Raw genomic sequence first — 15,149 nt, forward strand, 5'->3', positions numbered from 1 at the left:
CAAGCCTATTCTAAAAATGCTTAATTCTATTCACAGGCTCCCTTTTGTACTGACCCGAAGGTGAGCTGACTCAGGCACCCGGGAAAACCATGCAAACACACGATGCTGCAGGGAGAGCAGCACCAGCGCGGCCTGGCCAAAGAAAGCGACTCTGAAACTGTTCCAGAAGGACGCGGAGGATCTACCCATTAATAAATCTTCAAAACCCAAGCCAAATAAAGCGCGACCACGCCAAATCTAAATGACAACACTTTATTGCAGCATCGGCAAAGGTCAGATTTCTGAAGCTGGTGAAGATCGGGCAGCATTTCCATGTGAAATGTTACAACTTTACAAGTTTTGTTTCTTATTTAATTCTACATGCAGAAACTGAAACATGGTAAAAGAAAAAATGCAAAATAGCTAGGAAAAAAAGATGTAATCAAGTTGTAGCATACAGATGTGCTCTTTAACTAAATTTACTATGCCTATCGGAAAGCAAACGAAAGACAACTATCCTAATAAATTAACAGATTGCCAGAAACAGACTAAGAACCCTCATTTCTATTTAGTGGGGGGGGGGGGGGGGGGGGGGGAACAAAACAAAACAAAAACAACAAAACAAAAACAAACGCAAAATAAAAGCTCTACTGTTTCCATACTTTGTTTAGAGACAAAGGCTGTAAACCCATGAAGGTCAACAAAATCTTCTGATCCCCTTCTTGTTGTCCTTCGTCCATTTTCTGTGACATGCTGACCGGCACGCTGTCTGTTTTCAATGATACTTACAATGGGCTCAACTCTCCCTTCTTGGGCTGGTGTCAGACTCCCCTAAGCCATCTGAACTCATGCTCTTTGTATACTAAGTCTTCACATTTTTCTTTTACCCTAATAGGCAATTTTGTATTACTGACTCTGATGGATAAGACTGATTTTTCTCCCTCATCCCTTGTTCCTCTTGAAACAAATTCCTAAACAAAAGCCTTCCTGGTGGATTATCTGGTATTTGGATATCTTTCATCATTTTGTTGTCCTGCATGTAAGTTTTTACTAGAAGATTTTACTGCTTGCTCTATACTTTTCTACTGTAGTCCTGGAGCCCCCAAATGTATCTTCTTCCAACATGGGATGTTCAATTCAGAGACACTGTAACTCAAATCAAATTTAAAACTCAAGTTCATTTCCCCCATACCATTACCATCACAACCGTTTCTTCTCTGGCTCAGTCATCTCACTGACGCTCTTCTTGGTGTAACTGCTCAGTAGTCAAGTTAACCATCTCATTTCTTGACTGCTATTCTCAAGAGAAGATTAACCCTCACGTGATTTCCATTGCAAAAGGCCTTTCCGCCTTATCTGGAAGCGTCGGCTTGTTCCGGTGTTGGCAGAGGCTGCTGTTCCCGCCTCACGGCCCCAGCCTGTCCCAGGTTTAGATTCGCAACTCTCTAGACCGACATGCTGAGATGTGTCCACTGCTCTCATTCAATTGCTGGAGGACTCCACTATCCACAACATCAGATACAGGACCTAATGAAATGACACGTGCTGCTGGATCAACGTCTCCTGGAGGTACAAATAGGGCAACGTTAAAGAGAACTAGTACTGAGGGCAAACTTGCGGCAAGAAAAGGTGCCCTAAAGACCACCGTCTCCCAGGCAAATCAGTGCTTCTTAAACAGCACACAAGGGGTGCCTGGGTGGCTCAGTTGGTTGAGTGACAAACTCTTGATTTTGGCTCACGTATTAATTGCAGGTTGTGAGATCGAGCCTGGCGTCGGGCTCCTCGCTGAGTGTGGCGACTGCTTGGGATTCTCTCTCTGCCCCTCCCCGCTGCTCGTGCTCACACACTCTCTCAAAATAAATGCAACTTTAAAAAAAAAAGCACACAAACTCCTACTGGACTGAAAAACAACAGGAACAGAGGGGCAGGCACTAAAAAGAGCAATGCTGATGGTGATCAGATAGGTGGTCTTGGAACGTTCCGGTAACTACTTTCTAAGGTGCTGAGTGTTTAGGGTTTGTACAATGGTTTGTACAATGTGTACAAAATCACATGTTGAAGTCTACCGCCAGTACCTCAGGATACGACCTTATTTGGAATGGTCAGTACAGAGGGTATTAGTAAAGATGAGGCCACACTAGAGTAGGACGGGCCCCCAATCCAGTGTGTGTCCTAAAGAGGGGCAAGTGGACAGACACACGGACAGGGAGAACGCCAGGTGAAGATGGGAGGTGTTGGATCGACAAAGGAAAGCCAAGGGATGCCAAGACTGGGGCAAACCACCAGAAGCTGACGGAGGGCCCCGGAACAGACGGTCCCTCCCAGCCCTCAGGAGGAAGCAGCCCTGCAGACGCCTCCAGACTGAGACATTAGTTCTATCATTACAGTCACCCAGCGGTGGTACTTCTTATGGCAGCACTAGCAAACACACAGTTTGCTTCTCACAAGGCAAGTTACATTAGCGAGAAACTGATTTCAAAGAGTAAGATGTGAGTATGGAAAAGTGTTATCTTTGGCTGGACGTATCTAAAACGGGACTGAACTGAATGGAAGACGGTCAAGAACACAAGTATTCCCTGAGAGAAAGAAACGTCTCTTTCCTGAAGTCAAGACAAAGCAATGTTCTAAAATGGAGTGTTTTAAAGTTTATTTATTTTGCACATGAAGGAGGAGCAGAGAGAGGAAATGGGGGAAGGGCAAAGAGAGAGAGAGAAGGAGAGAGAGAATCCCAAGCGGACTCCACCCTGTCAGTACAGAGCCTGACACAGGGCTAGAACCTACAAACCATGAGATCATGACCTGAGCCAAAATGAAGAGTGAGATGCCCAACCGACTGAGCCGCCCAGGCACCCCTAAAATGGAGTATTTTAAATAAATATAGTAAATGATAGGGGGGAAAATGTCCAGTCTTTGATAAGACAAATATATCCCTGTATATAGTGTAGAATATTATTTGACTGCTTTATAGGCAAAACAATAATTTTGAGAGACTTAAAAAATGTCAGAGCTCAGAAAGTACCTAAAATATTCGCTTTGGATCATGTGCTTATTCTACAAGGGACCCTGCTTTACAACAAAAGTATCAATTACTTAACTTTATAATAAGGGCATAAAGAAAATATCTAACAAAAAATGCACATCTACTTATGATGGGTTTAAAGAAAAGTCTGATAGTATAAATCACACTTGGTACTCAGAGTGTGATCTGCATTCCAGCACCTGGGAGATGTTGTTAGAAACGAGTTAGAACCAGCAGCTTAGTAAGAGTCACGATGATTAAAATACATATTTTGAAGTTTAAGAAGGGGTGCCTGGCTGGCTTAGTCGGAGGAGTGTGTAACTCCTGATCTTGGGGTCTTGAGTTCGAGCCCCACATGGGGTATAGAGGTTACCTAAGTAACTGAAATTAAAAAAAATAATAAACTTTAAGGAGCACTGGTTTAATTCATATGAATTTTAGCATATCAACCATATCAGCACTAACACTTGCCAGAGATGTAAAGTTTCAGTTTTCTCAACACCAGCAGAGTGGAAAACAACCTTGTTCTACACTGGTTAATTGTTTTATTTAGAGTGCTACTATACTTTATTAGGGCATCACTGCCCAGTGAGAACGGCCACTATTTTAATGTACAGCCTATTTTAGGACCACCTTGTGATTAGAAAAATTTTAAATCATTATATTTCATGTCTGGGAACCTATCAAAATCCCTGGGTAAGGAACTTTAACTGCTTTAATAAACAGTTTCCAAATGAATTTCCCCTCATTTGCCATAGAACATGAACAATGTTAGTAACTAATTTTTAAAATAAGCTGTAACCAAGTTAAAAGTCAAATTGAAAACACTTTCTCAGACCTTTCTCAACACTTTCTCTTCCCTCCTCTGTTTAGGAACTCACCTCGCGGTATTTTCTCCCTAAGGGATCGGATGAACCACCACTCTAGATACACATCTTTCCACTGTCTGGCCCGGCATTAAAATAGAAAAAAAATAAAGAGGTGCCAAACCACCAGGAAACTCCACCCCACCAGTTATGTTCTTTCAAATCACTACATTTCTTCACTTAAAACTTAAGTTTAAAAAAAATGGCCAAGAACACTTGGTGCTCAAAAACTCCTGTTTACGTGACTGCTTGTTCCTCTACCAGGTTCACTCACACCTCTATTTCGAGAGCACTGGCTTTGAAAAGTACCTTAAAACTTTACAGAGAGCCATTTTTAAGAATGATGGACAAGTCAGCATTTTTTTTGAGTTATTATTTTAAGAAGAGATTTAAGACAGGAAGAGATGGTAGCTCAAGAAATGGGACTTTCACAAAATCAGGAAATGAGGAAAAAAGAGCTTCTAGGGAACAGAGCTTAGGGAAAAAGTCTATTAAATGACCAAATACAGATTTTTAAAAGTCCCTTTGTCCACTTAACAAATATTAACTCAACATCTACCGTATGGCAGGCACAAGAGTGACAGAAGAGCCACAGTAGAAAACAAGACGCGGCTTCATTTCTGCCTCAGTTCTCGGCCTCACAGGGGATAAAGAAAAGCTGGCAGGCGTTTACACAGGATAAGGTCTGTAGAAATACAGCGAGCAAAGGCAGCATATATGTACCAACCTACGTCAGATCTGAGAATATCAAGGTAAGACCTGAAGGAAGAACAGGAGATATCCAGAGGAAAGCGTGAAAAAGTTCCAAACAAGGGAGGTAAAAAAAGAACCTAACCAGAAAGACAGAAAGGCCAGCTTGGTTGGGAGTAGAGGAAGGAAGAGAAAGAGATAAAGCCAATAAGGTAAGTACACCCTCACCATGCAGGGCCATGGTAACCAAGTTGAGGAGTTTGGACTTTATACGCTACAAGCCATGAGGAGCCACTGAGGATTTTAAGCCCAAGAGTTCACCTCCTCAGACAACAGACTTCATTTTAGAAAGAACAATGTGGGGACAGCACAGAGAATGAACTGGAAGGGTTGACACTGGAGACTGAGAAGCAGATGTGGGAGCTGCGGGCAGCAATGCGATGAGAGGTGATGGCGGCTTGATCTCGGGTCTCAGCAGCAGAGACAGAATCAAACAGGCAAGGGTGAGATCCACTCAGTAGTAGAATCAAAGTATTTGTCAATTAACTAGACATGGAACCTGAGGGAGCGAAGAGTCCAAACCAAAACCTACACCTCCAGTTTGGATAACTGGCTCAGCAGTGCCTCCACTCGATGAGCCAGAGAACAGAGGAGGAGAGTGGCATAGGAGCAAGGGACACACCTTCTAGACGGCTGTTTAGAAGACAGCTGGACATGCAATCAGAATCTAAACTGTGAGACCTGACCAGGAGCTCTGAAAAGGAACTGGGCCACAGGAGGGAAGGATGCCTCCTGTGGAGAGTGCACAAGAGTAGGACAGGAGGGCTTGGACAGACCCAGAGGAACAGAGCGTCTCCAGGCAGAGGCAAGCCCATAGAGGAGTCAGGAGACAGGAGGAGGAGTCAAGGAGGGAGGAGAAAGACCAGAAGACACGAGAGCCACGGAAGTCCAGGGAAGACAGCGTATGTCAAGATAAAGAGGGGCCACATGCTAAGCACTGCTAAGGCAGCCTGAAAGCGACAGAAGTGAAGCACAGGGAGGCAGCTGGGAGTGGGGGAGGGCAGAAGACCACAGTCAGCCACACCAGTGAGAGGGGAGGAAGAAAGAGCAAACAGGGCCAATTCTTCCAAGTTTGGTTAACTAGGGGCTGGAGGGAGGGAAGGAAAAACAAAAAGTTAAAGAGAATGAGGAAAAACAACTGAATAACTGGCAGCAAACTAAGAAAGGTATAGCTTTATGTTTATCTTTTAGCATATGTAAGTTCACACATCTGTTTTCCCATATTTTTCCCCCAACTGCTTAGGAAATGCCCGGGACTTAATAAACTCTCAATGGCTTTTTAAAATAAATTTATGACTTGGACAGAATTAGCTCTTTCAAGTACCCATACTTAGTCTTCCCACTAGACTTGAGGGTAAAGACTTTATCTTTTCGTACTTTTTAATTTGTCATAGTGCCGGAAGACTGAACCCATGGCAGATGCTGAGGGGAGCAAATCATACCGGAAATACTCATTATGTACCAAATGTCATAGTTACTGATTCTATAAATCTACCCAAACATTTAAAAATTAGGAAAAGACACTGTACTTGCATTATGTGACTCAAGAAGGGATTAGGTTTTAACAGAAATAATGCTGTTCAGAGATGTTAAGCTGTAATATAAACAGGTGAAATTGACGGAAAACATCAAGATAAAATATTCCTCTTTTTAAAGTTCTTTTTTTGCTTTTTTAAAAGTTTATTTTGGGGCGCCTGGGTGGCGCAGTCGGTTAAGCGTCCGACTTCAGCCAGGTCACGATCTCGCGGTCCGGGAGTTCGAGCCCCGCATCGGGCTCTGGGCTGATGGCTCAGAGCCTGGAGCCTGTTTCCGATTCTGTGTCTCCCTCTCTCTCTGCCCCTCCCCCGTTCATGCTCTGTCTCTCTCTGTCCCAAAAATAAATAAATGTTGGAAAAAAAAAAATTTTTTTTTTAAAAGTTTATTTATTTTTGAGAGAGAAAGAGAGTATGGGTGGGAGAGGGGCAGAGAGAGAGGGGGAGAGGGAGAGGGAGAGAGAATCCCAAGTAGGCTCCATGTTGTCAGCACAGGGCCCAACGCGGGCTTAACCCCATGACCTGTGAGATCATGACCTGAGCTGAAATCAAGAGTTGGACACTAAAACGACTGAGCCACCCAGGCGCACTCAAGAAAAAATATTCTAATAGCTCTGTTCACCAATCATGAGACAAGAAGAGAAACGGGTATATCAAGAACACTGAAATATATTTAAAGGTATGTAAGAAAATATAAAAGCTGAAAACTAAAATTTGCATGGCCTCTTAAAATAGCTGGCTTCCACATTTTAGTACTAATAAAAGATTTTATTAAAAGACTTTAATGAAGCTTGGATAATAAAAATAACCTAGTATCTTATTATGCCTAATTAGATGGATTTGTACATCAGTTCTAACTTGGATTTCTAAAAACATTACACTCCATAGATGTTAAAAAACAGACCCCTAAACTGTCATGAGAAACCAATGTTCTAACCAGCAATTTGATTAGAGCTGTCCAAGCATATAGTTCAAAGAAAAATGTGATGGGGTGCCTGGGTGGCTCAGTCGGTTAAGCGCCCGACTTCGGCTCAGGTCATGATCTCGCGGTTTGTGAGTTTGAGCCCCATATCAGGCTCTGTGCTGTCAGCTCAGAGCCTGGAGCCTGCATGGGATTCTGTGTCTCCTTCTCTCTCTGCCCCTCCCTTACTTGTGCTCTGTTTCTCTCTGTCTCTCAAAAATAAATAAATGTAAAAAAAATTAAAAAAAAAAAAGAAAAAGAAAAATGTTATTGGGAACAAACACAGAGCAAGTAAAAGAGACCTGTGCCATTTCCCCAGCATTGCCTCTACACAATAATGAACTCTTCTGCTCCCGCTCAGAGCACAATCCCTTCCACACCTAACCTGCCCGCCCCTAACAGCAAGGTGACGTCTTGGGGCTGATGTACGTCCTTAGCTAAACACTAATACCCCGAAGGAGATCAGTAAGAGCAGCAAAGTCAATGACACCTTTGATCATAACTCGACCACAAGACAGAAAACTGAGTTGATGGTATGGGTCTTTAGATCAGATCTCAGAAAAACTTTAAATAATTTTCTCCCTTAAAAGACGAATAAGATCTTATTAGGAAACATCTATGTAAAATTCCTTCTAGAGTTTTAACTATTTCACTTTAAGCAACTCAAGTTTAAGAAAAACTAGCATGGTTGGGGGGCACACTTGCATGGCTAAGTTGGTTAAGCATCCAACTCAAATACCAGGCTCACGAGTTCAAGCTCTCCATTGCGCTCTGTGCTGAGCGCAGAGCCTACTTTAAAAAAAAAAAAAAAAAAAAAAAAAAAAAGTAAAACTGGCATAGATCCCAGGAGGACATTTTACAATTAAAAACAAACAAACAAAATACCTCAAAACAAACTCACCCTGCAAGCTTGAAAGTCTAGGAAACAGGCTGAGTTTTTGTAAACACGGATTACTTAACACCGACCTGAGAAATTCTAACACAAAAGCCTGTGATTTCTCTCAAATTCATCTATAACTAGTCATCTCTATTAACGCAAAAGAGAAAATTTTAAAATCCAAAGAAGTCCACACAGAGAGGGTGAAAGCCAAGATCACTGTGGCTGAAATTAAAAAAAGAAAAGAAAAAAGAAAAAAACCCTGTAATTATTCTATAAATAGGTTTTTTTTCTCAAATACTTACAACTCAAAGACTTTTCTATTTTGCTAGTAATCAGGCCTTTATCATTAGGTGTAATCCAGAACAATCTATTCATGTGGACATCATGAAAAACAAACAGCTACAGAAGAAAGAGAGACGGACTGTCCTACCTCCCACCAGTCTTAAAGATTAGATCCGCATTAGGTGCTCCCTTTGGATGTTGGTAACGAGGCCGCCGCTCCCGATTGGTGTTTGCTGGGGCTGGGCGCTGGGCAAGAGACTGCAGCATTTCTGTAAGCAGGAGCAAAACAGAAAAGGTGGTTAACTCTGGTAAATGCACTCCCCTCCATGAAGCAAATAAAACCCTAGGGAGATCACGTTTACTAGTTGTTAGGTAGAGGAGTAAACAAAAATCACCATTACACAGTCTACAATGATTAAGAAATTCTGAAAGAGCACATCAAGAGAGGAGACATGCTCTTTAATATCATTTAATATCTAATGTCCCCCATCCTGTCAATTTGGCCACCACGGAAGTATCTTGTGAGGCTGTAAAACAGTATGAAAAGCAGTCTAGTTCAATAGCTACAAGCATATTGTCTGGAGCCAGACAAGACACTATTGGAACGAATCTCGGTTCTGCCACTTACTAGCCACGGGTCTTCCAGTTCAGTTTCCCTAAATGTCCCTAAATGTCAAATGGGGATGAGAATAAGCACTTATCTCCTAGAACTGCGATACATAAGACAGTGTCCAGCTCACAGTTAAGCCCTTTACACTGAGTACTAGCTTACTTATTATTAAAATGTGGGGTATCAACCAGAAGAGATTCTAGAAGACAGACTCAAGGACAGAAAACCAAATATTTATTTATGCAACAACCTCTTGCATAGAAAGTAGTGTGTCAGTACAGTGCTATATCAACAGACATATTATGACTCTAAAATTTAGGTGTCACAGAAATGCCAAGAGGCTGGTTTATGAAGTGTTCATGGACTCTGTGCACATAAGGTTCCAGTTAATCCAAGAGTGTTCGGTTTATCTGCATAAAACTGGAATCTTAATTTTTTTTAATGTTTATTTCATTTTTGAGAGAGAGACAGAATGCGAGTGGGTTAGGGACAGAGAGAGAAGGGAGACACAGAATCCGAAGCAGGCTCCAGGCTCCAAGCTGTCAGCACAGAGCCCGACGCGGGGCTCGAACTCACGAGCTGTGAGACCATGACCCGAGCTGAAGTTGGATGCTCAACAGACTGAGCCACCAGACGCCCCAAAACTGGAATCTTAATTTGAGTATACTCTCAAATCTGAAGAAGCACGGGGCCCTTGAGACAGGACTCCCAAACAGACAAAATAAGATAATAACTATGTATTGATTTAATTTGCTCACAGATGACTGGCAACATGACGCAATTAAAAACTGATCCTCATCTCAGCTGCAAACATAGCTCTAACAGTATGGGATCTAACTGAATAATGGAGTTAGCAAGGTATGATGAAAATTATATTGTTATTTTGCAAGTAAGTGAGAAAAATGAAGATAGGAAGGAATATAAAAAACAATCAACTTCTCAGGCTAAACATTTACAAAGATGACATGAAAAGGGGGAGATGAGAACTCTGATATCCTATATTTAAAAAGCCCAAGAGGCATAAACATTTTCTACTTATAAGTGACTGTATACCTTGATAATCTTCTTGTTCTTGCCGTTCATTGATATCTAGTGTGAGCTTTTTCATTCTCATCCTCTCTTCTTGTTCTGCCTGTTGCTGGTTCCAGTGATTTGCAGCAAGTTGGGAAGACATGGGTACATTAAGGATCTTAAACTGAGAAGAAATAACAAAAGAAATCACAAATGGCTTGAGAAAATCAAAAGAAGAAAAAAAGATTTCAAATAAATCTAAATAAAGACAGTATCATCTAAGAACATAAACAGACAATAGTCTTAAACTACTAGAGACAAACCCAATAGGGTTGGTTAGGAAATGGAAGACCATCAAGTTCAACCTCAAGAAAAGGAGAAGCCTCTCTTTTCCTGCACTATGTTTGGAGGCACACATCTAGCAACAGGGTATCAATTTCCATCATACAGACCCTATTATTTATGGGTCATTGTCAAAAAAGGCTTTTATATAGCAAGCTGTAACTTGCATCCTTTTCATTTCAATCCTCTGGAACCAGTTCTGGCCTCCTGAACAATACAGAACAAATCTATTCCACCTTTAGTATTGACAGACCTTATTTCTAAAGATAGAATGCAATGTTAGAACAGAGGAAGAGTTAAGCAACTGCCCTGTGAGACATATTTCTCTGTTATGAGAGAGAGTCCTTATCCATGAAATGCTTTTGTTTTTAGCAGGATATCCCTGGTTTGGATTGTGCAAGGTAAACAAACTTAGATAGAAATCTATGAATTTAAGGGCCATGGTTCCCTGGAAATAGAGGAGTAAGCTATGTAACTATCTGAGTACAAGACAGAAACATTTCACAACCTGAATTCTCTCCGCTGTGTGTAACATGCACAACTCAGTTAAGAGACCTCCTCTAATACTTTGGATCAACAGCATGCCTCATGGGGAAAGAAAGGGCATAGGTAGCTGTGCTCAGGATCCCAGACCTCTCTCTGCTTGACCTATGCGACCTATGCCCTTTTGATGCTTGCAACCTTGAAATTATTAGTAAAGCTTAACACTGTATAAAAATTCTGATTCATTTGAATCTGATTTGACAATCTGATTCTTTGTTATTATCTCAGATGTCTTCTTCTGGTATTCTCTTTTATATGACCCTCTTCAGTCAGTCAATATTCCTCTTAAAACGAAATACCCAGAACACTACGCGCAGTTGGCCAGATACACTCAGATGAAGAATAGTTAAGTGTGGGTACAAAACATCTACAAACCCAACTACTAACTACACTTCATCTTTACCACAGTAGATAACTAAGTGTCTCATATAGCAAAATAAAAATATATTTAAGGTAGTCCATTTGGCAGGGTGCCTGGGTGGCTCAGTCGGTTTGGCTCAGGTCATGAGTTTGAGCCCCGCGTCGGGCTCTCTGCTGTCAACATGGAGCCCACTTCAGACCCTCTGTCCGCAGCCCCCCACAGCCCCTCCCCTGCTCGTGCTTTCTATCTCTCTCTCAAAAATATAAACAAACATAAAAAAAAAAAATGGTAGTCCATTTGGCTACCAGCCTAGCAGACCTCACTTGTTCTCCCTGATGAGCTTAGTCTGACATAATGTGCTGAGTGGTTGAGTACAGACTCCCTGCAACTATCCCGTTCTATTTTGTGAGCTCAAAACCATCTTTTAAAGAAAAAAAAAAAAAACACACACATACACATACAATCAAGAAAACGTCACTGCAATCAAGGTAATGAGCATGTCCATTACCTCCAAAGGCTCCTTTTGTCCCTCTGTAACCCATCTCTTTCTCTACCTCACCCCCAGGCAACTGCCAACTTGATTTCTGTCACTACTGAATAGCTTGTACTTTCTAAAAGTTTGCGTAAGTTGAATCATACAACACACATTTTATTTTGTCTAGGTTCTTTTACTTTGCGCAACAACTTTCAGATGCATTCATGCTGCTGTATGTATTAAGTTTGTTCCTTTTTATTGTAGAGCTGCATTTCCTTGTCTTATACACCACAATTTGTTTATCCACTCACTTGTTGACAGCATTTGGGATTTCTATTTGGGGTTATTACAAATATATTTAACAAATGTTTGTGTAGACATATGTCTGCATTTTTCTTAAATGTGAAATGCTAGGAATGAAAAGCTGGGAATACCTGGTGTGTTTTACTTTTTAATTTTTTAAAAATTAACTCTACACCCAACATGGGGCATGAATTCATGACCCCGAGGATCAAGAGTTGCACACTGTGCCAACTGAGACAGCCAGGTACCCCGTGGTGTGTTTTACTTTTTAAGAAACTATAAAAATGTGTTCCAAAGTAGGTATGCCATTTTATATTCCACTCAAAGTGTATGAAAGTTCCGGTTGTGTCACACCCTTGCCAGCATTTGGTATGGTCAGTTGGTCAGTCTATCTATCCACCTATCTATCTCTTTTTAATTTTATTCATTCTGGTGAGTATATATAGTGGTATTTTTCACCCTGGGTTTTAATTTTCATTTTCCTAATGACTAAAATCATCTGTTTTAAAATTCAATCTAGAATTATGCTGAAAGTTGACATCAAGTTTCCTGGATTATATAGTTTTCAGAATGTACTTTTCCTTGCTCTTTGAAAAAGGAAATCATTTGCTCATTTATGAATCTTTTGACTACTGCCTCATTCTGAAAAACTTTCTAAATTTAACGACAACTGCTCTACAATTACATACAGAAGTTCTTTCAGTCCTCGAGTATGTAATTTATTTTTGCCTAAAGACTGGGACTCATTTAAAGTAGATAAGTTATCCCTTTGGACACTATCTGATTTTACCCAATTTTCAACTTACCCTTCCTGGTTGAAATCTTCCTTGCTCTCTCTCTCTCTCTCTCTCTCTCTCTTTTTTTAATGTTTATTTTTGAGAGAGAGAGAGCGAGCAGTGGAGGGGCAGAGAGAGAGAGAATCTGAAGCAGACTCCACGGTGTCAGCTCAGAGCCTGATGTGGGGCTCAAACTCATAAACTGTGAGATCGTGACCTGAGCCAAAATCAAGAGTCTGGTGCTTAACCAAATGAGCCACCCAGGTGCCCTGAAATCTTCCCACTTGATAAAAATGAAAGTAAACAGCTATTTTCCTCCCAAATCTCTCCACAAGCAGTGGGATTATCCTTTGTTCTTCTGACCCTGAACGCAGCCTTTAAAAAACTACTTCCTCACGTCAACTACACACCAAAAGAAAAAAGAAAAAAAAAAGGATCTCCATATCCTCTCAACCACATCTCCTTTAAAAACTGCAGGTTGTGGACTGTTAATTGCTAAATTCTACTGTCCATGGTTTGATCATGGTCCTGCTTTTCCCTTCATCCACAACTATGTATTCTGTGCTATCTTTTTTTCTGCCTCTTCCCCAAACTTCCTTTCAGTTCCACATTATGGTCAGTGCTTTCCACATTATGGTCAGTGCACTTGCCAGGCAATGCTGCAGAGAACACGGATTTCTGTAGTTGGACAGATGGGGTTCACAGCTCTTTCTCTCAACTATACAAGGAGGATTTCCACACTACCTTTGAGGTAGTACTACCTCTGAGTGTGCAGTACAGGGCCCGGCACACAACAGGTTCTCCATAAATAATACCTGTTAATAATGCGCCAAAATAACAAAGTTCAGAACAGTTGCCCTCATTACTTACTGGACATTCTGAAACTAAAATCGCAGCAAAATAAAACCACAAGTTCAATTAAAAAAATCACCTTCTTAGCAGAATGAGACTGACAACCACCAAGTAGAAAGTGAAACCCGTGAATGCTTCTGCACACTGTCCTTGGGCCTGTGCAGTAGTCTGCACCAGGAATGTCTCTATCAGATGGGACTTGCCCCAACTGTCTCTTACGTCCACTAACGAAAACAACAGAAACAAAGTGAAAATAAAATGGCCATCGTTCCCTCCAATAAGCCTTTTAATTTATGTTTTACAACTCAGGAAGGTACACAAAAAGTAATTTAATGAAAAAGTTCAGCTCCAAGTGAATTTTCTGCCAGACTCTTAACATGTATCTAATGTGAAACAAAAACTTCATACGTACTCTTCCTAATAAGCAGCATAATTACTAAGATGTCACAGTAATTCATAACGAAATTTTTAATTTTCAGCCCTTTCCTCAGCTTTCATGAGGAAAGCATCCTGTTGCACCCGCATTCCCAAATCCACTGCTAAAAGAACTCATGGTAGAGAAAAGCTGAACTAAAACAGACTCTGTACACAGAAGTACGCCAAATTACTAGGACAGCAGAGACAGAGATGTCAAATTCTACAAAGACCACAACTATGAGAATAATCTCCAAAACGATGGTTTGACACAATTTTCCAATCTTCCCTCAACACAACAACTGTGAAATCTGGTTAGTAAATAGACATCAGAGGGACAAATACTCTAAATAAAATTTAACCCATCAGTATAAATCAATAAAGACACAGCTACATAAATTAACACATAATTTTAAAGAACAATTTTAAAGAACATATAAAAGAACAATGTTGGAAACATAGTAGGAATTCAATATATTTTAGCTGTTATTACCATAATTACTTTATTATCTTTATTAAAGTAAAGAAATATGGGCAGTGTTGAATACTATCTCAGTGAAATGCAAAATACCTATTAGGCTTCAAGAATCACAGCTAAATTTTAAGTCATTCTGTTCCTAGTGTCAAATAAGATGCCTTATTTGAGATGGTAAGGGTAAAGAGAGGCAACAAATCTGAGTCTCTCAAGATAAGTTACAGATTCCAAATATTACAATGCTCTTACTTATTCAGCTGGCTGGTTTTTCCTCAGGGGCTTTACAAACTGGTTTGTAAATGTGTATAAATACATGCAAACGTAGAAAGAGTGACATTATTACTGTTTTACAAAACACTAAAGGCAAAGCATGCAGACACTTTCTTGATCGCTATGAAACCACAAGCTGCAATTCTAAGATGCTTCGATCTGTCACTACATTAACATATTCAGAGAGAAAACAGGGTGGCCATTTTTTCCCCTTACTGGGTTCCTAATAGTAACATTTGAATTGTCCTTCATAATTCAGTAACGACGAGATTAATGGTGATGGTATTTACCACACTAATGAAACAACATAAAACATCGTGTAAGAAATTTCATAATGATTTGATCAAAAATGTGAAAAATATAGGTTTCTATTCATTTATAAGACTAACTGGCCTGAGACAAAAGTGTTCCAAGTATTATGTACTTAAAAAGAAGACCAAGAGACAGT

At 40.6% G+C, this 15,149-nt stretch overlaps 1 protein-coding gene across 1 annotated transcript in view; it reads right to left on the reverse strand.

Annotated features, from left to right (window-relative positions):
- Positions 1-238: 238 nt before the first annotated feature.
- UPF2 (UPF2 regulator of nonsense mediated mRNA decay) overlaps positions 239-15,149 on the reverse strand; it is a 110,991-nt gene continuing 96,080 nt past the window's right edge. The window contains exons 20-22 of the mRNA XM_043563779.1: positions 9,933-10,074; positions 8,418-8,538; positions 239-1,542 (exon numbers count right to left, since the gene is read on the reverse strand). Of these exons, the coding sequence (XP_043419714.1) occupies positions 1,533-1,542; positions 8,418-8,538; positions 9,933-10,074 (273 nt within the window). The 3' untranslated portion in view covers positions 239-1,532. The remainder of the gene's footprint in view (positions 1,543-8,417; positions 8,539-9,932; positions 10,075-15,149) is intronic.

The sequence above is a fragment of the Prionailurus bengalensis genome, chromosome B4 (genome assembly GCF_016509475.1).
Source record: "Prionailurus bengalensis isolate Pbe53 chromosome B4, Fcat_Pben_1.1_paternal_pri, whole genome shotgun sequence".
Classification (NCBI taxonomy): Eukaryota; Metazoa; Chordata; class Mammalia; order Carnivora; family Felidae; genus Prionailurus; species Prionailurus bengalensis.